At 57.8% G+C, this 23573-nt stretch overlaps 12 protein-coding genes across 12 annotated transcripts; 7 read left to right on the top strand and 5 right to left on the bottom strand.

Moving 5' to 3' along the window:
- Nucleotides 1–2469: 2469 nt before the first annotated feature.
- On the bottom strand, nucleotides 2470–2718 carry IUM83_12115 (TKL protein kinase; the record flags this gene model as incomplete). Its single annotated transcript, XM_067936717.1, has 1 exon — nucleotides 2470–2718. The coding sequence occupies one exon, from the start codon at nucleotides 2716–2718 to the stop codon at nucleotides 2470–2472; it is 249 nt and encodes an 82-aa protein (XP_067795141.1).
- Nucleotides 2719–3369: 651 nt separating this feature from the next.
- Nucleotides 3370–4559, top strand: IUM83_12114 (putative carbohydrate-binding protein; the record flags this gene model as incomplete). The annotated part of the gene is made up of 2 exons (XM_067936716.1): nucleotides 3370–3833; nucleotides 3932–4559. 2 exons carry the CDS (start codon nucleotides 3370–3372, stop codon nucleotides 4557–4559), a joined length of 1092 nt encoding a protein of 363 aa, XP_067795142.1.
- A 1030-nt stretch (nucleotides 4560–5589) lies between these two features.
- IUM83_12113 (uncharacterized protein) lies at nucleotides 5590–6097 on the top strand (the record flags this gene model as incomplete). Its single annotated transcript, XM_067936715.1, has 2 exons — nucleotides 5590–5733; nucleotides 5840–6097. 2 exons carry the CDS (start codon nucleotides 5590–5592, stop codon nucleotides 6095–6097), a joined length of 402 nt encoding a protein of 133 aa, XP_067795143.1.
- A 98-nt stretch (nucleotides 6098–6195) lies between these two features.
- Nucleotides 6196–8419, bottom strand: IUM83_12112 (Intermediate conductance calcium-activated potassium channel protein 4; the record flags this gene model as incomplete). Its single annotated transcript, XM_067936714.1, has 3 exons — nucleotides 6196–8049; nucleotides 8151–8261; nucleotides 8369–8419. The coding sequence occupies 3 exons, from the start codon at nucleotides 8417–8419 to the stop codon at nucleotides 6196–6198; spliced, it is 2016 nt and encodes a 671-aa protein (XP_067795144.1).
- Nucleotides 8420–8704: 285 nt separating this feature from the next.
- IUM83_12111 (sporangia induced deflagellation-inducible protein) lies at nucleotides 8705–9040 on the top strand (the record flags this gene model as incomplete). The annotated part of the gene is made up of 1 exon (XM_067936713.1): nucleotides 8705–9040. The coding sequence occupies one exon, from the start codon at nucleotides 8705–8707 to the stop codon at nucleotides 9038–9040; it is 336 nt and encodes a 111-aa protein (XP_067795145.1).
- A 150-nt stretch (nucleotides 9041–9190) lies between these two features.
- Nucleotides 9191–11600, bottom strand: IUM83_12110 (Conserved coiled/coiled coil protein; the record flags this gene model as incomplete). The annotated part of the gene is made up of 3 exons (XM_067936712.1): nucleotides 9191–9424; nucleotides 9514–11083; nucleotides 11173–11600. The coding sequence occupies 3 exons, from the start codon at nucleotides 11598–11600 to the stop codon at nucleotides 9191–9193; spliced, it is 2232 nt and encodes a 743-aa protein (XP_067795007.1).
- Nucleotides 11601–11779: 179 nt separating this feature from the next.
- IUM83_12109 (uncharacterized protein) lies at nucleotides 11780–12384 on the top strand (the record flags this gene model as incomplete). The annotated part of the gene is made up of 2 exons (XM_067936711.1): nucleotides 11780–11908; nucleotides 11995–12384. The coding sequence occupies 2 exons, from the start codon at nucleotides 11780–11782 to the stop codon at nucleotides 12382–12384; spliced, it is 519 nt and encodes a 172-aa protein (XP_067795042.1).
- Nucleotides 12385–12784: 400 nt separating this feature from the next.
- IUM83_12108 (CAMK protein kinase) lies at nucleotides 12785–14767 on the bottom strand (the record flags this gene model as incomplete). Its single annotated transcript, XM_067936710.1, has 1 exon — nucleotides 12785–14767. One exon carries the CDS (start codon nucleotides 14765–14767, stop codon nucleotides 12785–12787), a length of 1983 nt encoding a protein of 660 aa, XP_067794946.1.
- A 2930-nt stretch (nucleotides 14768–17697) lies between these two features.
- On the top strand, nucleotides 17698–18746 carry IUM83_12107 (DNA repair protein XRCC3; the record flags this gene model as incomplete). The annotated part of the gene is made up of 4 exons (XM_067936709.1): nucleotides 17698–18108; nucleotides 18193–18294; nucleotides 18362–18543; nucleotides 18626–18746. 4 exons carry the CDS (start codon nucleotides 17698–17700, stop codon nucleotides 18744–18746), a joined length of 816 nt encoding a protein of 271 aa, XP_067794947.1.
- Nucleotides 18747–20053: 1307 nt separating this feature from the next.
- IUM83_12106 (DNA repair protein) lies at nucleotides 20054–20564 on the top strand (the record flags this gene model as incomplete). Its single annotated transcript, XM_067936708.1, has 2 exons — nucleotides 20054–20161; nucleotides 20247–20564. The coding sequence occupies 2 exons, from the start codon at nucleotides 20054–20056 to the stop codon at nucleotides 20562–20564; spliced, it is 426 nt and encodes a 141-aa protein (XP_067795045.1).
- A 191-nt stretch (nucleotides 20565–20755) lies between these two features.
- Nucleotides 20756–21922, bottom strand: IUM83_12105 (uncharacterized protein; the record flags this gene model as incomplete). Its single annotated transcript, XM_067936707.1, has 5 exons — nucleotides 20756–20906; nucleotides 20979–21098; nucleotides 21159–21257; nucleotides 21335–21571; nucleotides 21633–21922. The coding sequence occupies 5 exons, from the start codon at nucleotides 21920–21922 to the stop codon at nucleotides 20756–20758; spliced, it is 897 nt and encodes a 298-aa protein (XP_067795044.1).
- A 291-nt stretch (nucleotides 21923–22213) lies between these two features.
- On the top strand, nucleotides 22214–23488 carry IUM83_12104 (uncharacterized protein; the record flags this gene model as incomplete). Its single annotated transcript, XM_067936706.1, has 3 exons — nucleotides 22214–22539; nucleotides 22627–22708; nucleotides 22772–23488. The coding sequence occupies 3 exons, from the start codon at nucleotides 22214–22216 to the stop codon at nucleotides 23486–23488; spliced, it is 1125 nt and encodes a 374-aa protein (XP_067795043.1).
- Nucleotides 23489–23573: the final 85 nt, after the last annotated feature.

Here is a 23573-nt window from a genome sequence, read left to right as displayed (position 1 = left end):
GCGCACTTAACAAGCGGCTTGCAAATTTGCTTGGCGTGCCACTGGTTGGGTGCGCAAGCCACCGCCTTAACTTGGCCGTTCGTGACTATCTGGAGCCACACGACAGTGCTCTCGAAGAAGTGCAGCAGCTCGTGCGCAAACTGCGTACGCTGAGGCAGGCCGCCAAATTAAGGTAATTTGGGTATTCACACTTTTTATTTTGGGTTTGGCTAAATACGATTTTATGTGTACACTCCTTTCGAATTTTAGGACCAAAACCACCCTGGTGCCAGTTCTCCGCCAAGACACACGCTGGTCATCCACGTTTGCTATGCTCAAGTGTAACGGGGTTACACACACACAAGTGACAACAGTCACTTGTGCATGACAAGAGTCACAAGTGACAACGGTCACAAGTGACAACAGTCACTTGTGCGTGACAGTTGTCACGTATGGTTTAACAGATAATTATCTGTTAAAGGTATTAGATACTTCCTCACATTGGTGTAAGGCACATCAATGGATACATTGAAGTGGGCCACCACAATGAGCGGTCCACACCTACTCAAAGATCCTATTGGTAGAAAACAGCATCGTTCTACGAATTAGAGACGTGCATATTGGCGGGGCTCTGATAGCCAGCCGCTGTCAACCCCTTTCATAGATGATAAACAGTTTTAGCAGATTTAGGAGGAAGATCAATTCACAAACAATACAGTTCTCATTTTACCTTAAACTACCTATTTGGTGTTTTATTTGATTTTTATTATACTTGTGGACTTAAATATAATTAATTCAAATTATTAATAAACTCCTACGCTTGCTCATACACGTAGCGCGACGTGTAAGCTAAAGTAGTGAGTCAAAGTAGGCCCACTACACCAAGCGCTTCGTCAGGCTGCGCGAGTTCCTTTCGGCAGACGACGAGGAACTGGCGGATTACATCCCGTCTCGTACCGCGCACCGCAAACTCGCGGGGCTGTTGGAGAGCTTGCGCGACGTGGAATCGGTATCGAAGCGTCTGCAAGATGACAGGCTAACACTACTGGACGCACGCGATCCCTGCGATGCTCTGATCGAGATACGGCCATCCTTTGCTATGTACCTGGGTAAGTTCTATCCGAGTGCTAAATTATGTACCTTAGTTAGTTAGAATAATTATGGGAAGTTCTTTATGGATGCTTGTATGCTAGCACCCGACGCAGACATCGTGCATTCTGAAAATTTTGAGAAGGCCGTGGTGAAAGTTCTTGCCGGCGATGCGATGCTGCTAACGGAGGAGGAGAGAGCGACGCTGGAGCCCTTCAAGCTTGTCGGCAGTGCTGTCGTGCCGGAACCGCAGGCAGGGACAGCTGAGGGGTTTGCGGAGCGAGTGCTGAAGCGCCGCAAGGTGCGAGCTGCTCCTCCTTCGTATGCGCTGTTAGAAGCAATTCCACCAACTTCTAATGTGGTGGAAAGGCTTTTTAGCGTCGCTCGTGCTGTGCTGCGTCACGAGCGACACCGCCTCTCTCCTATGATGTTAGAGATGATTTTGCTTTTGAAGATTAACAGCCGCCTCTGGAACGTCGCGGTGGTTGAGCAGTGTCTTTAGGTGCAAATGCTTTTACTACTGTAGTCTATTCTGCCATCTTCATTTACTGCGTTATTTATTTTATCCCGTTCCTCCAACAGCAACAGGGTTTTATTTTTCTTGGTGTGTATCAGTAGAACTATATGATATTTTGGGTATGCCTGACGTCGTCCGTGTGACGGAGAGACCGAGCGTGGTCAAGAAGAAGGTACAGCCTACTTCTTCTGCTACTACAACGACGAGGGCTACATGAATGGCGGGCAAGGGTGTCGGCAAGGGTGTGACGTCTTTCAGCACCCCAGTTTGCTCATAACACGATGCTGTCGATAGCCACCGCCGTGACCAGCTCGTTCAGCGCTACGCATACAACGAGTTGATTGCGATCCGACCTCTGTGAGATGTTTGTCTTGGTGACGATAATTTCAGTACGACATTGCAAGACGCTTTGAGAACACTACGTGGCCACCGTGACGATAGATAAGGTAGCTCCTGTTGTCACGGCAAAACCAAAAACTGTACTAGTGCCAGCACCAACCCTTTATAGCACTGGTGTTTCCAGCCAAGTCGCAGACGACCTAGTTGACGAGGTCAGCCACACGGAAAGTTTGTCGAGGAAAGCAAAATGCATTATGTAGCTCGACAACTTGGTATTGGCTCCGAGGAGACAAAGGTGCTGGCGTCGGCGGCCATTAACACTCCGACTTTAGTTATGATGCGTTATTTGCTGTTGGTTCAGGATCATCGCATTTGTTTCATGACCGCCTTATCCAAGGCAGGGCGAGTCCTAAACTTTGCTTCGCATTAGTTAGAACAACCCCTCTCCAGCAAGCATTGATGTACCCTAGTGGACCCTAGTGGATGTGTTGTCAGCCAACCGTAGCTAGCGAAACGACAAGCCCACTAGTTAATCAGCTTCTTCTTCATCTTCTCATCCATACGTGTGGCTGGTAGCTGTAGTACGCGTTAAAACAGGGCAATGCCTCGTTCTTGTGGTACATGGTGCTGTTCTTCTCGGTGATGGTTCCCCAGATCTTGGGGTCGATGAACTCCGCGCTGACGTACAGTGTGTCGTCATCGTACATCATCTTGAACCTGCCTGGTAAGTGGGTGCTCCTTACGTTTGCGCTGAGGCCCCTCGATGTCCACGAAGGCGTCGGACCGCGGTACATGGGCCCAGTCGGCAAGCAAAGGCACGAGTGTACCTCACTTGCTTCTCGATGCTGCACTGGGGGCTGTACGGGCCATCATGAACTCTGCTCGCAGATCAGTTTGCTTGGTGATGGCCACCGCACCCGACTCAGCTGGACGCATAGGCGCGCTCCGGTCCGGTGGACGCCCACTTCAACTTGGATACAGGGGAGAGGACGACTTCGGTGGCGACCGAGTCCGCGACGGGATCCTGCTCGCTGGCACCTCGGCCACCAGCATCCCATTGCAGGTTCCCATTGTAGGTTCACTCGGTGGGGCGTTCAACCCAACGGCCGTTGAAAATCCTGCACAGGGCTCTCCAGAACGAGACTAGAACGAGGCCTCGCCCGTGATCGAGGCCAGAACGATGCAGTCGGCGCCGCGTGCTGTATCAGAGACGCACTTGAATGTCCCCGTCCAACTTGAGGCCCTCGAGTGCCACTAAGTCAGTGGCACTAACTAACAGAGAAAAAAAGGTAGCACGCGTCTTCCGCGTCGAAAAAGCATTCCCGCGAGCATTCGAGCATGCGTGACGTACGCCTCCTGCCTTTTTTGAAGACAGTCTCACTTGGGTGCATGTCTGCCAGTCTGGAATCTGCCCCACCGAGAAGACAAGTCCTAGTCGAACTTGAATGAGGCCGCCGCAGTTGATCCTTGCAGCGCTGCTGCTCGTGGCTCGCAGCCACGTGGCCGATGCGGTCCAGGTGAGCGTGTGTGCCGACGCCACGTACGACTTGGCCTCGAGTCGAGGAGGCGTCTGCTCCGGCAGCGGCGCCGCGCCGGCAGGCACCGCCTGCCCACTGAAAGGCGACGTGGCCGTGGCCGACTGCCACTCGTACCTGCCGTCGTTCGCGGCCGGGCGCTGCGTGGCGCCCGAAGACGCCGAGTGCCAACTGGTCACGGGCTCCACGTGGGGCTGCGTGCTGCCGTCCGTGGGCTGCGGCCATCCGGCCACCGCGCCGCCGGCCAGCGAGTGCGCCACGTGGGACGTGTGCGAGCCGGACGTGGCGGTGGACATCGACACCAGCTACCTGTTCGACGGCAACGAGGAGTACGACGAGAGCTGGTTCGTGCAGACGTCGGCGGTCAGGACGCTGTACGACTGCGGCGAGAAGCCCACGGCGGCGCCCACGACGGAAGCTCCGACCCCGGCGCCGACAACTGAGGCACCGGCTACTGCGGCTCCGACGACAGCAGCCCCAGTTCCGGAGACGACAGCCCCGAGCACTCCAGCGCCTACAACGGCGGCCCCAACGACACCGGCACCAACGACACCGACTCCGATGACCCCGGCACCGACCCCGGAACCAACCACGCCAGCGCCGACACCGGAGCCTACAACGGCGGCCCCAACGACACCGGAGCCGACGACGCCGTCTCCGATGACCCCGGCACCAACGACACCGACTCCGACGACCCCGGCACCAACGACATCGACTCCGATGACCCCGGCACCGACCCCGGAACCAACCACGCCAGCGCCGACACCGGAGCCTACAACGGCGGCCCCAACGACACCGGAGCCGACGACACCGACTCCGACGACCCCGGCACCAACGACACCTACTCCGACGACCGCGGCACCGACCCCGGAACCAACTACGCCACCGCCAACACCGGAACCAACAACGCCAAACCCAACAACACCGCAGCCGACCACGCCAGAACCGACCACGCCAACTCCAGAGACATATGCGCCTACAACTTCACCGCCGTATCCAAACACAACAGCACCTGCTACGCCTACGCCGACAACGCCTTGTCCAACCACGACCGAGCCTGCTACGCCTCCACCGACGACGCCATGCCCGAGCACAACTGAGCCAGCTACTCCGTCGCCGACGACGCCTTGCCCGAGCACAACTGAGCCAGCTACTCCGCCGCCGACGACGCCATGCCCGAGCACAACGGAGCCTGCTACGCCTCCACCGACGACGCCATGCCCGAGCACAACTGAGCCAGCTACTCCGCCGCCGACGACGCCTTGCCCGAGCACAACTGAGCCAGCTACTCCGCCGCCGACGACGCCATGCCCGAGCACAACGGAGCCTGCTACGCCTCCACCGACGACGCCATGCCCGAGCACAACGGAGCCTGCTACGCCTCCACCGACAACGCCATGCCCGAGCACAACTGAGCCAGCTACCCCGTCGCCGACGACGCCTTGCCCGAGCACAACTGAGCCAGCTACTCCGCCGCCGACGACGCCATGCCCGAGCACAACTGAGCCAGCTACTCCGCCGCCGACGACGCCTTGCCCGAGCACAACTGAGCCAGCTACTCCGCCGCCGACGACGCCTTGCCCGAGCACAACTGAGCCAGCTACTCCGCCGCCGACGACGCCATGCCCGAGCACAACGGAGCCTGCTACGCCTCCACCGACGACGCCATGCCCGAGCACAACGGAGCCTGCTACGCCTCCACCGACAACACCATGCCCGAGCACAACGGAGCCTGCTACGCCTCCACCGACGACGCCATGCCCGAGCACAACGGAGCCTGCTAACTGAGCCAGCTACTCCGCCGCCGACGACGCCATGCCCGAGCACAACGGAGCCAGCTACTCCGCCGCCGACGACGCCTTGCCCGAGCACAACTGAGCCAGCTACTCCGCCGCCGACGACGCCATGCCCGAGCACAACGGAGCCTGCTACGCCTCCACCGACGACGCCATGCCCGAGCACAACGGAGCCTGCTACGCCTCCACCTACGACGCCATGCCCGAGCACAACTGAGCCAGCTACTCCGCCGCCGACGACGCCTTGCCCGAGCACAACGGAGCCTGCTACGCCTCCACCGACGACGCCTTGCCCGAGCACAACTGAGCCAGCTACTCCGCCGCCGACGACGCCATGCCCGAGCACAACGGAGCCTGCTACGCCTCCACCAACGACGCCATGCCCGAGCACAACGGAGCCTGCTACTCCGCCGCCGACAACGATACAGCCGACAGCGCCAACTCAATGGAGCTCATCCACGTCTTCGCAGGCAAAACAGTACGACACTCCGACAGCAACACCAGTGACCACATCCAACTCGTCTCCAGAGCAACAAGAAGCGACTTACACGCCCTCGCCGGCCACGGCGTCACTTGCGGGTCAGAGCTACGTCTCGTATGCTGCAACAACAACAAACACGAACCATGCTGATTCACATGATGGTGGCAGCGGGACACGCGATGCTGTTATCGCAGTTGTCGCCGCTGTTGGTGCTATCGTAGCCGCTGCTGGTGCTGTCGTGTACAAGAAGAAGAGCCACCGAGAGCAGCGCGAGCGACGCCTGAGCGATGACTTCGAGATGCACGCCGTCATTACGCCCGTGTACACCACGCGCCATTCATTCGAACTGAGCGAAGCTTGAGGGCCGTCAAACTTGAGAACAAGCCTGTAACTATGTGACTGTACAGCTCGGAACTAATTCATCACTTTTTCATTCACTCGGTTGATAGTTTGTTGATCTCACGATGTAGCGGAGGGTGGCGAAGACTGCGACATAACAGTCTCCTCGCTCGTAAGGTGCGTGAAGCTGCTAGATTCATCACCTTCAACAACCTGGAAATCCGGGATATCCTCGCTGAGGCGTTTGCCTTGCAACAAGCTGTCCACTACCCATCGTGCTCTCACGACGTGTAAACCCCACTTGGTGGCTTTGTCGAACTTCATCCCCAGCGGCTTCAGACAGATTAGATGCGTGTTGTTTGTGTTGAGCTTTCTGGTCACGTGAGCACCGGCCACTCGAAGTAGCTCCACTACAACAAGCTGTTCAATGCCGATGTATACCGAGGTAGAGGCCACCACATCGTGAAAACCTGGTAAAGGCACCGGTGAGGTAAATAGAGCGCGCGGATAGTTGGCACTGACGCCAAACAGTTCATGGGACGAAAATGACAGCTTCGTTCTCGCCGCGAGAGAGCAGTTCACCCACAAATCGGATACAAATTGCAGCATTCGCTGCCGAGGCTTGTGTCGTGCTCGTTTCCGAGGTCTACCGCCTGCCTCATCATCTTCCGCATTATTCTCTTCTTCCACTTCATTATTTCGCTGGTCACGCTGGATATTGTGAATATGCTCTTGCATCTTTAGAGCCTCCTCCTCGTCCATGATCGCACCAGTGCACACTACTGCGTGACTCACAAATGCGAATTGCTCCGGGTCCACGTGTGGAAAATCAATGGCCGCAAGCGCGATAGCCTCCGCGCCTCCCCGCTCCCCTCGGATTTCCTTCAGCATTGGCTGGATCATGTGCTTATCTTCAGGATTGCGACATAACAGTAAGAAGCTGTAGCCGGCAAAGATGTGGGCTCTCTTTTTCTTCGACGAGGGTTTTTCCAGAGTCGCCAAAATGCTGCTACCATCACCATTTTGAAGCAGGTCTTCAGACAGCGTGACGACTTCTGAACTTGTTTCTTCTCGAATTTCAACCTCCTGTTGTTTCTCGATGGGGGCTTGAAGAGCGACAACAGCAACGCCCGGTGCTGGTTCTGGTGCATGCACGTCAAACTCAACGGGGTAGAGCTCCTCCGGTTGAAGATCCATGCACTTAACGCAGTCTAGTACCCAGCTCGCAGACACGAAGTGCACCCCACCTTCAGCATTCGCAGCAATCACGCGCGCTCGGACAGCCTCCAGCGTGTGCTTGTCTGAGAGCGAAGCGCTCACAACCACATGCGTCACCTGGCGAATCACCACACTATGATAAATCGTCCCCATGCCAGTGCGTACAAGGCGCTGCAGCAGCGCGTTCATCTGCGGCGGGAAGCCCAGCAAGTAGAACACGCAGCCATCGAAGAGATCCATCCAATCCTCCTCTGCGTCCTCCTTTCCATCCTGCTCACTTTGGTTGCGACGATACTTCCTCACAATCTCCGGCAGCTCTACCACCAGTTCTTGAGCATCTTTCTGCTGATTCACAGCGATGTACGTCGGCTGCAGACAGGGGTATTCCGCCTCCGGTCGCAGAGCGAACTCCTCTTCATCCACCAGCATCTGCCCCTCCAGACACGCGTACAACCAGCCGAGATGCACCACCGGGATGTCGTTGGCCACCGCCGCCTCGTACTTGGCTCCTTCCGGGTGTTGCGCAATGAGCACGCTCGTGAATCCTAGCTCCAGCCGCCCATCGTACTGGGCCCCATGCGTCTCCGCCAGCTGCGCCACCGTCTCCTTCTCCTCCATCGTCAGTCCGGCAGTGCAGATGCCCATGCCTTCCAGCACTCGGAGGCCGAAGTCATTGACGTCCAGCAGCTTCTCAGCCCGGAAACTCTCGAAGACCCAGCGGGGCGACGCCACCGGCAGCTCGTGGGCCACTGCAGCCTGGAAAATAGCATGAAACACATGAATTTAAAGCAAAATAGGCGTCAATGGCTATGATACACCACTTTTTTGGGTGAATTAAGGGTCATTTTGGCTCGTACGCGGTGCTTTAGAGAGCCCACAGCCTCAGCAACCAAGTGGGTGGTGGTGTCTGCGTCCAGGTCGTCCTCGAAGCGGCCCCCGCAGGCCACAACGATCTTGCGCACTTGTTCCTGGGAGATAAGGTTGCGTTATGTGGATTTGCGGGTGGTATGTGCAGAGTTGGAGAGTGAGAAGCTGTGCGTTGGGTAGAGCAGACGCAGACGAACAAGATGCACACCTTGATGTCGAGCTCCAGTCCCGTGGGACAGAGACACAGCCCCGCGAACATGCGCTCCCGATCGCCCATTTTCGCCTGCAGCTTTTAGCTCTTCGACTGCAAAGAAAGCTTTCTAACTGTATGTACCCGTTGAAGAGCAGGTCCATACGCTCTTCAACTGGTTTTTCGGATGAAGAGCACATCAGACTGTTGGGGAGCATGGATACATCCAGGAATAACTTCAACATGTAACGGAAGGACGCGACGCCTCCTTCGTGACTCGTAGAGCTCATTCATACTCGGTCTCCTCCGTCTGCTCTTCGTGCCGTTTACAACCCCATCGTCCATTGCTCCGCCATGGCTCAGCAGGGCGCGACGCTGCAGAACTACAACAACGAGCTGGTCAAGTGCATCGAGGACCTGCGCGAGAAGCGCGAGGAGGTGAACCGCGCCATGCTCAAGGAGGAGGAGGAGAAGGCCAAGATCCAGAAGGACCTGACCATCCTCACCGACAGGCTCAGCAAGATCAACGAGGCGCTGGCCAGGAAAACGCAGGCGCGCAACGAGTACGACCGCACCATCCAGGAGACGGAGGCCGCGTACATGAAGATCCTCGAGAGCTCGCAGACGCTGCTGCACGTGCTCAAGCGCGAGACCGTGCAGCTCACCAAGAAGAAGCAGACGTCGTCGTAGCCCCCATATCACTCCATCTATCTCTCTCCTTTTGCTCCAGTAGCTGCAGCAAGCACACAAGAGCTGGCAAAAGTGGATATAAACTATATGCAAAAATCACCTCCTCGACTTTTTCTTACCCTCCCTCAGCTCGTGTTGAAGGTCATCCATCTACCGGTGACGCAGCTCCTTGGCGGCAGTGTCCATGACCATGGCTTGGCGACGGTCCTTGCCGCGGCGTTCGCGACCGAAGCAGAGAGAGACGTCGGCGTCGCCGTCCGCTGCTGCGTTGCACAGTACGTCGAAGCAGACTTCGATCTTGCGCAGTTGATGGAGAAGCAGATAGTGCTCGCTGCCCTTGGGGGTCAACTCGTTGTAGTACGCGTTCACCTCGATCTCGAGTTCCTACAGAGAGCGAAGCGGATTTTGGAAAGTGCGTTATGAGTTGGTATGTGTTGGCACGCCGGAAGTGAGAGCAATAACGCGGAACGCACCTTTAGCTGGTTCTCGTAGACGGGGAACTGGTTCTTGTCCGGAGCCCTGCTGCTCGTTGACGAGCGCGGCTGGAAGATGAAACGCGGCGCACGAACCGGGTACTCCGGCGAAATCTCAACGATAGCCGATACGCTCGTGCTGCCGTTCTTGAAGCTAGCTCGGAAGTAGCGGCAACCCGTCGTTGGAAGGTGGAACTGGGCACGCGGACGGGTTGAATGAGCAGAACTCTCTCTGAAAAGCTGAAACACGTCTTGCGGTGGCGTCGCACTCTCCTTCCATTCCTCGAGTCGAGTCTTCACTTCGTGCGGGAATAAGTGACGTGCTAGCGGGTGTACGAAGTGTGCATCGCCGTCTTCTGACCGGTGAGCACCACCGGTGGACTTGGCCAGCTGATCTAGGTGCTTCTTGAGCACAACTGTGGAGACAAAGCGCTTCACGAGCTGACTCATAACATTACGCACCGACGGCTCCGGTCTACGACGAGGTTTCTCCTCAGTAGCATCGACCTCCATTTCGGATGGGTCTGGGCGCTTCATAGGGTCCAGGCCGCAGATCCACTGGGCCCAGTAATACGGGCGGCAGGTAGCGTTCGCCGGGAACTCCACCTCAATGCGCTCTTCACTGTCTTCTTGAAAAGCGTAATTCACGGCCAAGTGAGGCACGGCGAGGCCGTCGTCGCCAGGGAACAGGTTCATCAGGATACTTCTTTGGTGGCTGCCGTGGTTGAACGTAGCGGGAATCGTTTTCACAACTTCGGCAGTAACCACCTTGGCCACAGGGAAGAACTGGAACATCACAGTGAATGAGCCCGACACGGTCTTGCCTGCTGTTCCGCTCTTGTCAGCGTTCAACGGAGCAGCAACCGATACTGTCAGCTGCAGAGCCTTCGCGTGTGGCTTCCACAAGTTTTGTGCCGGCGCGCGCGTAGCTTCCGCGTTTTCCTCGTGCTCTTGGTGCGGGTGTTTCAACTCCGAGTTCTCCTCCTTGGTCTCCTCATCTTCCGACGGCGACACATGCGGACGCAGCTCCAGCAGCTTCTCCGCCGTGTGCGCGGCCACAATCTCCCCGCTCTCCGGCTCCTGAGCCGCACGTTTCGCCGAGGGTGATCTCGACGGCGCGCGACTGTGCGTAGGCGGCGGTGTCGCTCCGTTCACACTTGCCGACGGCGAGCGCGAGGGCGCCTTGAGTCTCTTCACCGCAGCGGGTGCGTGCTCCTGTCGCTCCAGCGCAGCGGGGAAGCCGCGCTTCCGGAACGCTCCGGCGTGCTTCACCCCGACCGCGTCCACAATCTCCAGCGTCAACTGCTTGCCGGCCTCTCCACTCGCCGTCTGGTACGCCTCCAGCTCGCAGTACAACGCGTACAGCGGGGTGGGCAGCTCCGCCCCCGCCGCCTGGTGTCTGTTGCGCTGCGCCGAGACCGGCTCGCCCATGTACTTCTGCAGTCCAGCGGTGGCGGCTTCAATGCCCGCCAAGTGATCAGGCAGCGCGTTCAGGAAGGCCTGCTTGGTCTCCGTGGCGTCCTCCACCTTGGCGATCTTGAGCTTGATGTCCTTGAGCTCCGCCTGCAGTCTGCAGCGAATGAATGACACAATGACACACACAATAACAATTAGATTTTTCCTGTTCTACCCGTGTATTTTATCTCAGCAGCAGCCCACCGCTTGCGGGCGTGCAGCTCCTGCGTGAGCTGGTCCAGGTGGCGGCGGTGCACGTCCGGGTCCACGTCGATGGGGACGTCTCCGTCCGCGAACTCGATCTTGTCCATCTCTTTCGTGCTGAAGCCGCGGCAGCGCCCGATCTCGCGCAGCAGGTGGTCCTTCTCGTAGAGCAGGTTCTGCAGCTGCAGCTGGTGCGCCTCCGCCACGTCCTTCTGCTCCTGCACGCGCGCGCGCCGCGCGTCCGCCTCCAGGAACGTGTCGCGCAGCCCGCTCTTCATGGCGCCCAGCAGCAGCAGCACGCGCCAGCGCCGCTGCTTGGCGCGCGAGCCGCCCGCCTGCCGCTGCTCGTACAGCGCCGTCATCTCCTCGCGCAGCGCCTTGCACGTCGCCTGCAGCTGCTTGAGCGCCGCCCCATCCGTCTCCGCCATGGTCCTTGGTCGCCGTTGGATAAATGCGCGGATTTTTATAGTAATGCTGGGGGGGGGTACGAATATCGGGAGCAGGTTACGCGACACGGGGTACAGGGTATAAACTGTGGTGTACACCACACCACGCAACGAGTGGCCTCACCGCCGCACGTCGACCAGTATTGCTCTAGCTCGTCGTCATGCTGCGCCGCGCCGCTCTCCGCTCCCGCGCCGCCTTCGCGCGCCCGCAGGCCTCGCGCACCTTCGCCAAGAAGGCGACTGCGGCTCAGTCCGTGCTGCGCCCCATCCACTTCGAGCACGACGAGGACGTACGTCGGCTGAAAACTGTGGAGGAAGATGTGTGTCAATCGAGGAGCTCTTTCAAGCCAATTTGCTGCTGTTTTGTGGCGTGCAGGACACCGCCGAGCGGCCGTTCCGCATCGTGGGCGTGCGCGACGTAGAGGTACAGGACTGGGAGTACCCGACGCGCCTGGAGTCGGACCAGAAGAACAAGAACCGCGTGCTGCGCAACCGCTTCGGCCACCCCAACTTCATCAGCCTCTGGGTGGACAAGCTGGGCGAGGTGGAGGGCTACCTCAAGCAGGAGCAGGTGCCGTACTCGAGCGAGGGCGTCGTCAAGGGCCCCGAGGGCCACGACGTGCTGGTCATCCCGCCCAGCGACGACGGCAGCAGCGTCGAGTTCTTCAACCTGTGCGACAACCCCACCATGGTGGAGCTCGTGCAGGCCACGCCCGAGGTCATCAAGGAGTTCGACGAGGACAACCAGGAGCAGGAGGTGCAGTAAGAGAGAGAGAGAGAGAGGTTTCAGCCACACTGCTGAGTTGCTTTCTCTCGCGCAGATGATGAGGAGAGGGCAACTTCGCGGCAGGCGAGCCAGGTTAGACAGAAGTGGAGAGCACGACGCTGGGCACAGAGATGGCTACGAACGGCCCAGTGGATGGAGAGTTAGTTACAGCTACTCACTCACGGCTGGGGCCCGAGTACGCAATGGAATGAAGCCTAAGTGATGCTTGCACACGCACGGCGCACAGCGGGGTGATCGGCTTTAATACATTTCTTGGATAAAAAGCTATGCTAGCTAACACTCGACTGCCTGCCTGCCTGCTCGTTCTCCTCACAACGAAGAAACCGCGCTCAGTTGTTGACAGCTTACAATTTGTTCTGGAATTTATCTACTTAGTGCTCTACTCCTTCAGCCACGGATGTTCCAACGCGTCAGCGGCCGTGATCCGCTTCTCCGGGTTTCGCACGAGTAGCGCCTCGATGAAGCGCTTGAGGTCCTCGGACGCGCCGCTCCAGGACTCGTCCGAGAAAAACACCTTCTTCACACCCTCGGCCGTGGGCAGAAACACCGGCGCGCAGCCGCTCGCCAGCACATACGTCACCACACCCACACTCCACAGGTCGGCCTCAGTGCCGTAGCCCTTGCCGCTCATAACTTCCGGCGCGATGTAGTCGCGCGTCCCGCACTTGGTGTGTGCACGTGCCATGCGGTTGCGCACCATATCGGTCGCAGACGGCAAGCCCGACGAGTTCGTGGAAGGCGCGTCGTGGAGGTTGGCCACCTCAGAGAGGCTCTCGTGGGGGGTCAGCACGTTATCGTGGCCGTGGCCGTCCAGTTTACGCGCGATGCCAAAGTCCGAGAGCTTGATATCGCTCACATCTTGGCTGTCGGGGGGTAGCAGGATGTTCTCCGGCTTGATGTCGCGGTGCACGATGCACTGCGCGTGCAGGTACGCGACGGTACGCACAAGCTTGCGAATAAGCGGGCGCGTAGTGGACTCGGGCAGCGGCCCGTTCCGGTCAATAAACTCGAAAAGCTCCTGGCCGCACAGCTCCATGACCAGGAACAAGCTCTCGTTGTTCTCGAAGAGCTCCATCAGGCGCACGACACCGTCGTGGCGAAGCGCATACATAATCTCCAGCTCTCGCTTGAGGAACCGCACCTCAATCATCTGCCTCTTGTCGATGATCTTGACGGCGAACTGTTCGCCCGTCTCCTTCTTGGAGCAGCGCTTCACCACCGAGTACTTGCCCGATCCCAGCACGGAGCCCACATGATACCTCTCATGGAAGTCGCGCGCCACGGGCACGTTGTCCAGCAGCTTCTCGATCGAGAAGAGCTGCGTGGGCGTCTGCGCGTTCACGCTCGGGTCCAGGTCGTTCGAGAGCGAGAGCGACATGCGTCCGGCGGGCGGCGTCACCTTCTCCTTAATAGACTGCAGGAAAATGGGCGGGTTGGACAGCGCGTCGCCATCGAACAGCAGCGACGGCCGTCCGCCGTCGCTCGGCGCCGCCGCGGAGAAGCTGTCGTCAACGTTCATCATGGACGGCCTCTCGGTCACGGACGGCCTCTCGGTCATGGACGGCCTCTCGGTCATGGACGGCCGCTCGGTCATGGACGGCCGCTGGGCCGCGGTCTCTGCGGCGGCGCGCACGAAGGGGTTCTGGCCCGTGAGGAAGGGGTCGCTGAAGGCGGCCGTGGGCACGGCGGGCGAGTGCATGTCCATGGAGGAGAAGTCCATGGACAGGTTGTCGAGCGCGGCGTTCTTCTTCTTGGCCACGGGCCCGCGCAGCACGCGGCGCACGAGCGCCGGGTTGCGGTGCACGACGAACTGCTCCATGGCGTCCACGACCTGCTCGTCGCCCACGATGAGCATGTCCTCGATGAGCTCTCGCTCGCGGGGGGACACGTCCATCTTGGCCAGGTCCGAGGCGTAGCGGTGCACGCGCTCGACGTTGTTGGTCACGGACTTGGCGCGGCCCTTGCGCTTGAGCCCGAGCGGCGAGCTGGCCGGACTCACGTCCACGGGCGAGTGCGTGGCCAGCACGGGCGTGAGGCAGCCCTGCTCCACGAGCGTGCGCAGCTCCTCGCACGGCTTGTACACGAGCACCTCGCCGTCGCGCAGGTCGGCGAGGCTGGTCACGGGCGTCTCCTGCGCGCGCCGCCGCGTCAGCAGGCTCGAGTTGGCCGCGAAGGCGGCGAAGGACTTGCCGAACGCCAGCTCGTGGAAGCGCACGATCAGCGCCTTGGGGGACGCCAGCGCCGGCGTCACGTCGATGGCGACGGTGCCCGACCGGTCCTTCATGCGCACGTACACGGTCTGCAGGCTCGGGTGCACCTGGATGGAGAGCGCGGGCGCGGGCATCATGGCCACGTGCGGCATGTGGGGGGCGGAGGAGAACGGAACTGACGACAACGGCCCGAAACGGACGCCGGAGGGGCCTGATGGGTTGGGTAGGAGGGTAGGAGGCTTGTGTGTGTGTGAGTGTGTGTACTGGTACTCGACCAGCCTGTGACGGCTGGGGAGTGGGCCGAGCTGTGCGTTGGGGCTCGCAAAAGCAGAACTGTCGTTGGCCAGGAGAAAGACACGTCGACGTTGACTGGGCTTGAGTATGGCGCCAGCCGCGATGCACAGACAGCCTCTCGCTTCAAGCCCCAAGCCTTCGGGACTAAACAGCAGGGAGGAGCAAATGGCTGCACCCGATATGTAGCATTGCTGGTAGACATGTTGTTGTGAGCGCCGACACGCTCGCTGGGCCAGTTAACCGACAGCTTGTAGCAGCGACACCTCCGGCCATGTGGGGCGGAGGGCTCGAGCGTTTAAGAGGTTAGAGCTTGCTGTGACTTTTCTCCTCTCCATGCGCGGTTCGCCTCCTCATCCGCTAAGCCGGAACGCGCCCAAAGACCGAGCGCGGAACACGCCCAGCTCAAGGTTAGGTGCATGGCAAAGCCGCCGTTCCCCCGGCCTGCAGCGCTGCGGCGCCGTCACTTCGGACGCACCGACGCGGTTTTCCATGGAGATTCAACAGCTGGCCCGCCGACTGGGGCAAGCGAAGCGAGCGCAGCACCTCGTCGCGCCATGCACTGCTGCCTGTCATAACTGGCCCACGGCTGAAGCCTGCGGCTTTGAGGCGAGACCCCGCACTTATTTGCCAACTTTACCCACTGTAGTACCTCCAGCAGATACCTATGGTCGACGACCACCGCGCTTGGATAGTGTTCATGGGCACAGCGGATATTCCGGCCCCGCATGGCAAAGCGCCGTGAAAAGTCTGTCGTCGCGCTGATCGACAGGCGGGCCCTGCCCGAAAACAGGTGCGATAGCTGCCGAAGATCCCCGCGCGACCAGCACTTGGCTTTTGCCGCGCAGTCTACAAGTCGGCAGATCTATCGCAGAAACAGGTGGCCGAAAAGGCAAGTTGCTGTTGTCGGCGCGCTGGATGGGGAGGCAAAGCCGTTCGTAATGGCCCCGTGTCGTAAACACCTCCTCGGTGTGCGGCCTCGCCTGGCGAGGCTCATTTCGGGGAGGTTCGCGCGGCGAGCATCAAAAAGCGGCGCTACAGTTGCGGCACTCCGCCTCGGGCCGGAGCCACTTCTGGCGGATCAGCAGATCCGCTGGTGCGATTCATGGGCGCGGGAAGCGTCGCTGCATTGCGCCGGGAGAATCCGCTGCGCGTGTGCACCTTTGGCGCAGTCCCGCATTGCGGTGGGGCCAGTGCGATGGCCAAAGCCCCGCCGTAATAGCAGATCTCACGCCACGACAGACTAGCGAGTCGTGGCGGTGAAGGCTGCGGGCCACAGGCATTGTCCGTCGGTGTCGCTCGCAGCCACGCATCGGAACCAACAAAGTCTCAGTGGACAGCCCCGAGGATTGACTCAAGTGCAGTGCAGCTTGACCGCAAGTCTGTACTGAGCTGAGTTGAAGTGGGTCGGGCTTCAAACTGACCAGTTGAGGGCAGCCTGCCATCAAGCGAGGGCCAGGTCCGTGAGGACGCATGGCAACCGCACCTTGGTCATTCGGTCACTTGACCAACGCCACGTGCCCCGCCGGATCTCGTTATGCGGCACGTTGAAGCGTGACCGCCAACTCTCTGTGCCGCAATCCTACTACACGAGCGGCCAAGCACCCGAACTGCTGCTCGGGCAGCAGGCAACGCATGTCACCGCTGTGCAGGAGACGCGACCGGCAGCATTCCAGGCAAACATACGCGCCGCACTTTGCCAGTCTCGACCAGATTCGCTCAACCATGTTTGTCTTAACACTGACACACGGAGTTGATGCGGTGCTGCGAAAGCAGGAGGCGATCGATCCCAGACAGCATGACATTGTGCAAAGCAGTCATCTCTCACTGAAGCAATGCCTGGCTCACAATGTACGGTACATCGGCTGAGCGAATAAGACTCGGAGCGTGTTGACGTGCAGAGCTTTGTTGCATGGTGTCAACGTCCACGGCACCATCAGAGACAACAACGACTGCACGTTGGGCACGTTGAACAGCTCAACCGTTGGTCCGTGACAAGCAAGCCAGCATCATCAAGGTTTCGGACAAGATGAAGGGATACTCTCACCGGCTATCTTGCTGTACCTGGCTATCTCGAAAGCTGGCTGGTCAAGACACTTCGAAGCGCATAATATATGATATTATACATGTCAACCACCGCAACCTTCAGGCCTTCATGGTTTTCAGTGGTAGATGCAATTGACATTGCCGAGCAACCAAGGCTTCTAGCTCCAGGTTTCTTTTTTCTACTACTAGTAGTACATCGAGGAGGTTGCATTGCTCAAGATTGAGATCGACGAAAGAAGCAGAACATGCACTGTGGTTTTTAAGAAGCATGTGGGCTGTAATTGGCTCCTTGCAACACGGTGGTAGTTTGCGAAGGGTTCCTATCATGAACAACCGCTTGTTATGCGCAGCCAATAGCAGTATGGTTGGCCATGGAGGAGGACGCAACAACTGTGGCAGATTTGACTGCGCGCGAAAGAAAGACGAAGGAGAATACACACGCAGTAGACGGAAGGATCAGGCCAGCGTACTGGACTTGGGTATGCTGTCGATCATTAGATATCAGCCCCTCAGGATAGCGCATCAGCTCCTTCTCCGGCGAACGCAACGGGGCTCCACCCTACAAAAACCTACTTCCGACCAAACGGTCCACTTCGCGAATGAGCTCTCCAGCTGATCGGCGCACCGCTCTCAACTGCCAGCCAACCGTTGCAATCCCATCCCACAACATACCACCCTCTCATACACCATACCGGTCCATCACCAGTATTTCGCTTGAGTGACATCCATCTTAGCTTCAAGCGAAATGGCTACATCCGCCCTAGCGCTCTCGCCGCCCGTGGTGCTGCCCTCGGGCTGCGACTCCATCGACCGGCTGCTGGCCGGCGGCTTCCGCTCGGGTCTCGTGACGGAGGTCTGCGGCGAGGCTTCGGCCGGCAAGACGCAGCTGTGTCTGCAGCTGCTGCTGCAGTGTTGTCTGCCGCGCGCGCTCGGGGGCCTGCAGGCCACGGCATGCTACATCTGCACGGAGGGCGTGGGCTCCGTCAAGCGCCTGCACGACCTGGCGCAGGTGTACGCGCGGCGCTTCGGGGCCGCGGCGGGGGTCGGCGGCAAGCGCAAACGCGGTGAGGAGGCCACCAAGCTCTCGGGCAGCGACTTCCTGGATGGCATCTTCGTCGAGCAGCTCTACACGGTGGACGACCTCATGGATTTGCTGGTGTGTAGGCAATATAGTTGCAGTTGGGCAGAGCGTGGAGTAGAGTAGTGACGTGGTGTTGTTGTCGTGGCGGTGGTGTTGCAGCAAGCACGCCTGCCGGGTCTGCTGGCCGAGCAGAACACCAAGCTGGTGGTGCTGGACTCGGTGGCGGCGGTGTTCCGGCTCGAGTCCACGTCCTCCGTCAAGGTGCGTTGGCATGCAGTGTGTGTGCTTCTTCACCAATCTAATGGCTGTTGCTGCATCCAATTGGCAGGAGGCGGCGGAGCGATCGCGCGCCATGTTCCACCTGGCCAACTGCATGCGCATCCTGAGCGACCAGTACGGCGTGGTTTTCGTGGTGACCAACCAGGTCACGGGCGACTTCGACCCGCGGTCAAATGGCAACGCGCTGCGTCCGGCGCTCGGACTCTCGTGGTCGCACTGCGTCAACCAGCGGTGCGAACTTCCGTTCCTGAGAACCTTTTTTCCAGTCGAGTGACTGACTGATGCAATGCCATGGTTTCTCTTCTTCGTGCAGGCTCATGATCACGAGGCAGACAGACTCAAATCGACGTCGGCTGGAGGTGGCCTTCTCGCCGCACTTACCGGCGGAGAATTGCGTCTTCCAGGTCACGAGTGACGGCGTGCGACCGGACTGAGTAGCTGGAATTATTAGTACTTGCTAAAATAGTACCCGATGATAATATTACTACCCGATTTTAGGCGGTACTAGTATTGCTAGTACCGTATAGTGCCGTATGGACTGTTAGTACTAGTTTACTGGGCACAACAAACTAATACACTACTCCAAGAGTAATACTGGCGAGTTATCCCTGACCGAGCAACCACGATTCCCACCCTGCAATTCTAGATCGACAGGTTCTCGAATCGTCGCTCGGGGAAGATCGCCATTTTTGAAACCTTGACATAACCCGACAAACGAAGTATGGGCTGCGCTGTGAACGTTTGCCAGGAGGGCGACGAGCTCAAATGAGATGTATGTGATGTATGTTCCAACCTCATACACCACATATGCGCCATCGGTGTGTTTGAAGGTTCAAATTCGGCACTCAGCGGGAGGTACGATGCATATATTCTTCAGTGTTATTGCTGATTTTTCGTACTCACACTATGGCTCGTAGATTTTGTGCCAAAATGCTCGACCCCCTTCACGATTGAGCGCACCGTCTAGCACTATCTGGGCTCCGACTTCGTGTCTTCACCTGACCTCCCTGAGGATGACATTACCTCGACCGAGGAGCGAGCTCCTAAGCGTCGTAAGACTCGTGCCATCGCCAACACAACGAAATCGAAGAAGAAAAAGACTCTTCCGCGAAGGGCAAATTACCTGCGATTAGCTTCATTCCGACCACTCCTCCGTCGCCTCCAGTATCTCCGGTGTTTGGATCAGCCCTACGTAAAGGAAAACCCTTGGAAGCCCTCTCCGCAGCATCACAATAGTAGCCGTCAGTAGTAGTTGAGTATTAGTAATATAATTATTATTAGTACTACTACTACCCCTATCTTACGAGTATGTCTGCCTCGTCGAGTCGTGGGTAGTTCCTGTAACACTACTACCCACTTTTTACCACTACTACTAATCCCAGCCCCAAGTTGCAGTGCGCGCTGATTGGCGGAAAAGCGAAGGGGTGCGATTGTGATAGATCTTCAAGGCCGTTATCGCGCGCGTTTCTGGCCTTCCTTGACTCGGTCTCACTCTCATCCACATCAGTACTTTTTGCTTACTGTGCAGAGTTTATATGTTCCTAACACACTGTTTTAAGACATATTTTCTGCGGACTCGGTCTCACTATGTCCCGCTGTCGCTTCAACTCAGCTTTCCGTTTTCGAAGACGGAAACCCCTCGGCCGAAGGCGCCTTCGCGCACACACAAAAGATTTATCCGCCACAGGCAACAAGTGTCTGACCGGACTCTCGCCTCCGCCGCAGAGTAGCCTCGCCCCCCATGGTCGCCACCAAGCAGCCGCGCCACGCCTCGGCGTCCCCGCCCAGCAGCAACAGCAACAACAACGCCTTCGACGGCTGCGAGATCCGCAGCGGCATGTCCGTGCAGGTAGGTCCGGTTAACACCACCTAAACGGCAACAAGTCTCCAATGCAAAAAGCGGCAACATGTCTCACGCTTTTGACCTGTTGCAGGACCTCAAACACCTCACGGCCCAGCGCCAGCGCCTCGAGTTCTGGGCGCGCAACTCGCCCCGCCAGATGGCGGTGGCTGCCGACTTCGCCTACGCCTCCTCGCCGTCCTCCACGTCCACGTGCTCGTCGCTGTCGGCGTCCCCGCCGCGCAAGCTCAGCGACGGCGGCAACTACTCGGCGGCCTACGGCTACGTGCCGCCGCCCAGCCGCCGCGGCTTCGCGTCGGACAAGATGTTCGTCACGTGCGGCGGGCAGGTCGTGTCCTTCATGGAAGGGGTCGTCAACGCCCCGCTGGGGGACTTTCAACTGGACAATTGATAAAAAGAGGGACACAAAGAGCAGGACAGAGAGAGCAGGACAGAGAGAGAGACTGTATACTATGGATGGATGTGCACGAGTTGAGTTTTAGGTCAAGTCCCCCCTTTGAAGCAAAATGAAATTATGCAGACACTTGTGATGCACTTTTGAGAAAGTTGTTGCCGTTTAGAGACTGTGTTGCAGATGTGATGTTAGCGAGTGTATCGGTGGATGGCAACGGATGGGTGGGTTTGCCACTGGTGTTGCTTCTCGGCGATGGTGGCTGGGAAGTACTCGACGCGGCCTCCGTTCACGATGTCGTAGGGGCGTCCACCGGTGCTTTCGTTACGCAAATCCTGCGCTCTGGTAATATGACAGCGACGGGCAAGGTTAGGCTAGTGTCAAAAGTTGGAAAAGCAACCCCACCCACTTTACCTTTGCTTGTTCCACTCGAGCGGGGTTTCGTCGAAGAGTCTGTCGTGGTGCCGCAACCGCGGGTTTGCCTCGCAGTTTTTGCTTTGGTACTCGCGTCGAGAAGCTCCAGTGGCATCGTGGCTGTCATGATAGAGGTCAGATACATATTTCCATTTTTTTCAAGCAAAACGATAAATGTACCTCAACAGATCGGCTTTGTACGCTTCGCCTCGAGCTCGAGATGCTCCTGATGCGTGCTGCTGTGTCCCCACTACATCCGACGTCGAATGCCGCTCCTTCCTGCAAAAATACAATATGCAACAACAAATCATCAGTTTGGGTTTTTGGAAAAAAAAATCCTTGATAGGTGAACGTACATGATCTGGTGCAGTCTGCGATCGTTCATATCAGCTCGATGCATGGCACGTTTGGCCTGAAGATGGTCCGTCTCGAAGTGCAGTCGCTCTCGGCGCTGTTGCGGGGTCATAATACCTTCACTCAACGTTACGGACCCAGGCACAGCGCGATGCTCGATCTCGGCGGCGTGAGCGAAAGTCTCCTTCTTGACCATCAACGGAGCTGTAAATCGATCTTGAAGCTGCTCATCTTTTGGCCTGCGTTAATGGTAAGTTAGAGTAAAGAATTACCTCGAGTGGTCAAGATTTGTTTCTTTACCGGACGGCGACATCGCCCATTTGCAGGCCGCTGGGCACCGTTTTTCCTTCGCCAATCGTGCACTCGCGGAGGTCTTGGGCCAGAACGACGTGCGCTGGGGCTGCCAGTTTTCCAAATGGTCGAATATCGCACTGTTCGCCGTTCCACGAGGTGACCAAAGTCTGCCGCTTGACGATTGCCATCGGAACATCGCGAGTCGCATTCGCAACACTCGGTGAGTCGATGAGCTTGCGAAGTCTGTCCGGGTTCATAGCCTTGCGCGGCTTCGCTTCGACATCATGCGCCGTCATTGCGAACTCGAAAAGGAGGGAAAGGTGCAAGTTCTCCTTCCCAACTGTGGTCACCTAGCCAATTCTTGTCACAACTTTTTATAGGCGGTGGAAGCACTTTGAAAATAGGTGGTCGCCGACTTGGGTTGAGCTATCAGTCTTGTAGCTGTTCCACTCATGCTAATGAACTGGAGAAATACACAGACGGCACTTAAGATTCGTTGGAGATCTTGCACGACTACCTTCGGACCCACGTCTTGAGCGCTCCCTTCATGAGCATAATGGCACATTGGGAAGGAATTCGACGGACCCATGCGTTTCATTGAAGATCGCTGTCGACCGTCTCCCCCTGAACAAGGAAAGAAGGGACTCGTTCATACTTCGACTGGCGCCGACCAGCTCAAGTCCAAGATGTCCAAGCCGGAAAGCAACCAGGAGTCGCCCTGCACCCCGGAAACCATGTCTCCCAAGTCAACCACATCGTCCACGCCCGAGTCCGGCACCTCGGACGAGTTCCTCGAGTTCGAAGGCACCACCATCTTCGCTCGCGCCCCGTCACCCACTTACCGCTACTCGATGTCACTCAAGAGTGGTAAACTCCGCATCTGGCTCGAAAACTGCGAGAGCAAGAAGCAGTGGCAAGTACTTAGTACCAGTAGTCGATAACTTAGGTTGAAGCTGTTGAGCATCAGAAGACTTCTAATATCTGCTGCTATGGGAACTAGGAGCTCTACCAAGTTGAGCCTCGACGACTACGTGGACGCCACCAACGCCATTCCCAACGCTACGGCCTCGGACTATGTGGAGGTACAGTCGATCAACTGGTAATTTTCATGAAAACTAACCAACTTTTTTTTTGTTGCTGTGAAGTATTTTCACGAACTGCTGGAGGGTGCTCATGATGATCCGGATCACATCCCAATCGCTTTCCAACGCCACAATGGGGAGATGTTCCAGCTGAAAGTTACAGTGAAACTTCAAGTGCTGAAGCAATCTCGCGTGGCGACGTACAGCATCGACATGGAGCCCATTTCGTTGGAACGGATCGACGTTCTCGAGTCCAAAACGCGCGACCTCCAGGACGAAGTCGAACAGCTCCGTGAGGAGAGCGAGGAGGTCATTGCAAACCACAGCAGGGGACTGCAAGACCTGGAAGTTTCGGTCAAGCTGCTCCAAGAGGACCTGGGCAGCCGTGAGAAGGAGATCGCAGACCTGAAAAAGCAGGTCAAAACGCTGGAGACGTCGCAGGACACAACGTCAACTTTGCAGATGCAAGCGACGACCAAGGTGGCGGACTGGATCTGCTGGAACAACTATGCGGATGGAATCATTCGGATGAACCTCGCGGGTCTGTACCAAGTGACGGCAGTGGTGAACTACAGGTCCAATGGCACCAGTTCGGCCATCCAGCTGATGAAAGGGGCCGAGTGTATCCAGACGGCGTACTGCGGCTTCTCGGAGGGCTATTGTAACTCGACGACTCTGACGTGCACCACTCGTGTCGAGAAGAACCACCAGTTCGCCGTGAAGTGCCCCGTCAGTCTCACTGGCATGAGCTTTCTGACACTCATTCGTCTCGGAAAGTAGTGTAGTGTTCGACCTGGTCGAATAGCATGCATGTTGCATTCGCTACTTGATGTTCAATGCAATGTTCTGTTCTCTTTTCAAATGA

The sequence above is a fragment of the Phytophthora cinnamomi genome (assembly GCF_018691715.1).
Source record: "Phytophthora cinnamomi strain GKB4 chromosome Unknown Contig22, whole genome shotgun sequence".
NCBI classification, from domain to species: Eukaryota; Oomycota; class Peronosporomycetes; order Peronosporales; family Peronosporaceae; genus Phytophthora; species Phytophthora cinnamomi.
Note: the sequence above shows the minus strand (reverse complement) of the source record. Positions and strands in the feature narration are given on the sequence as shown.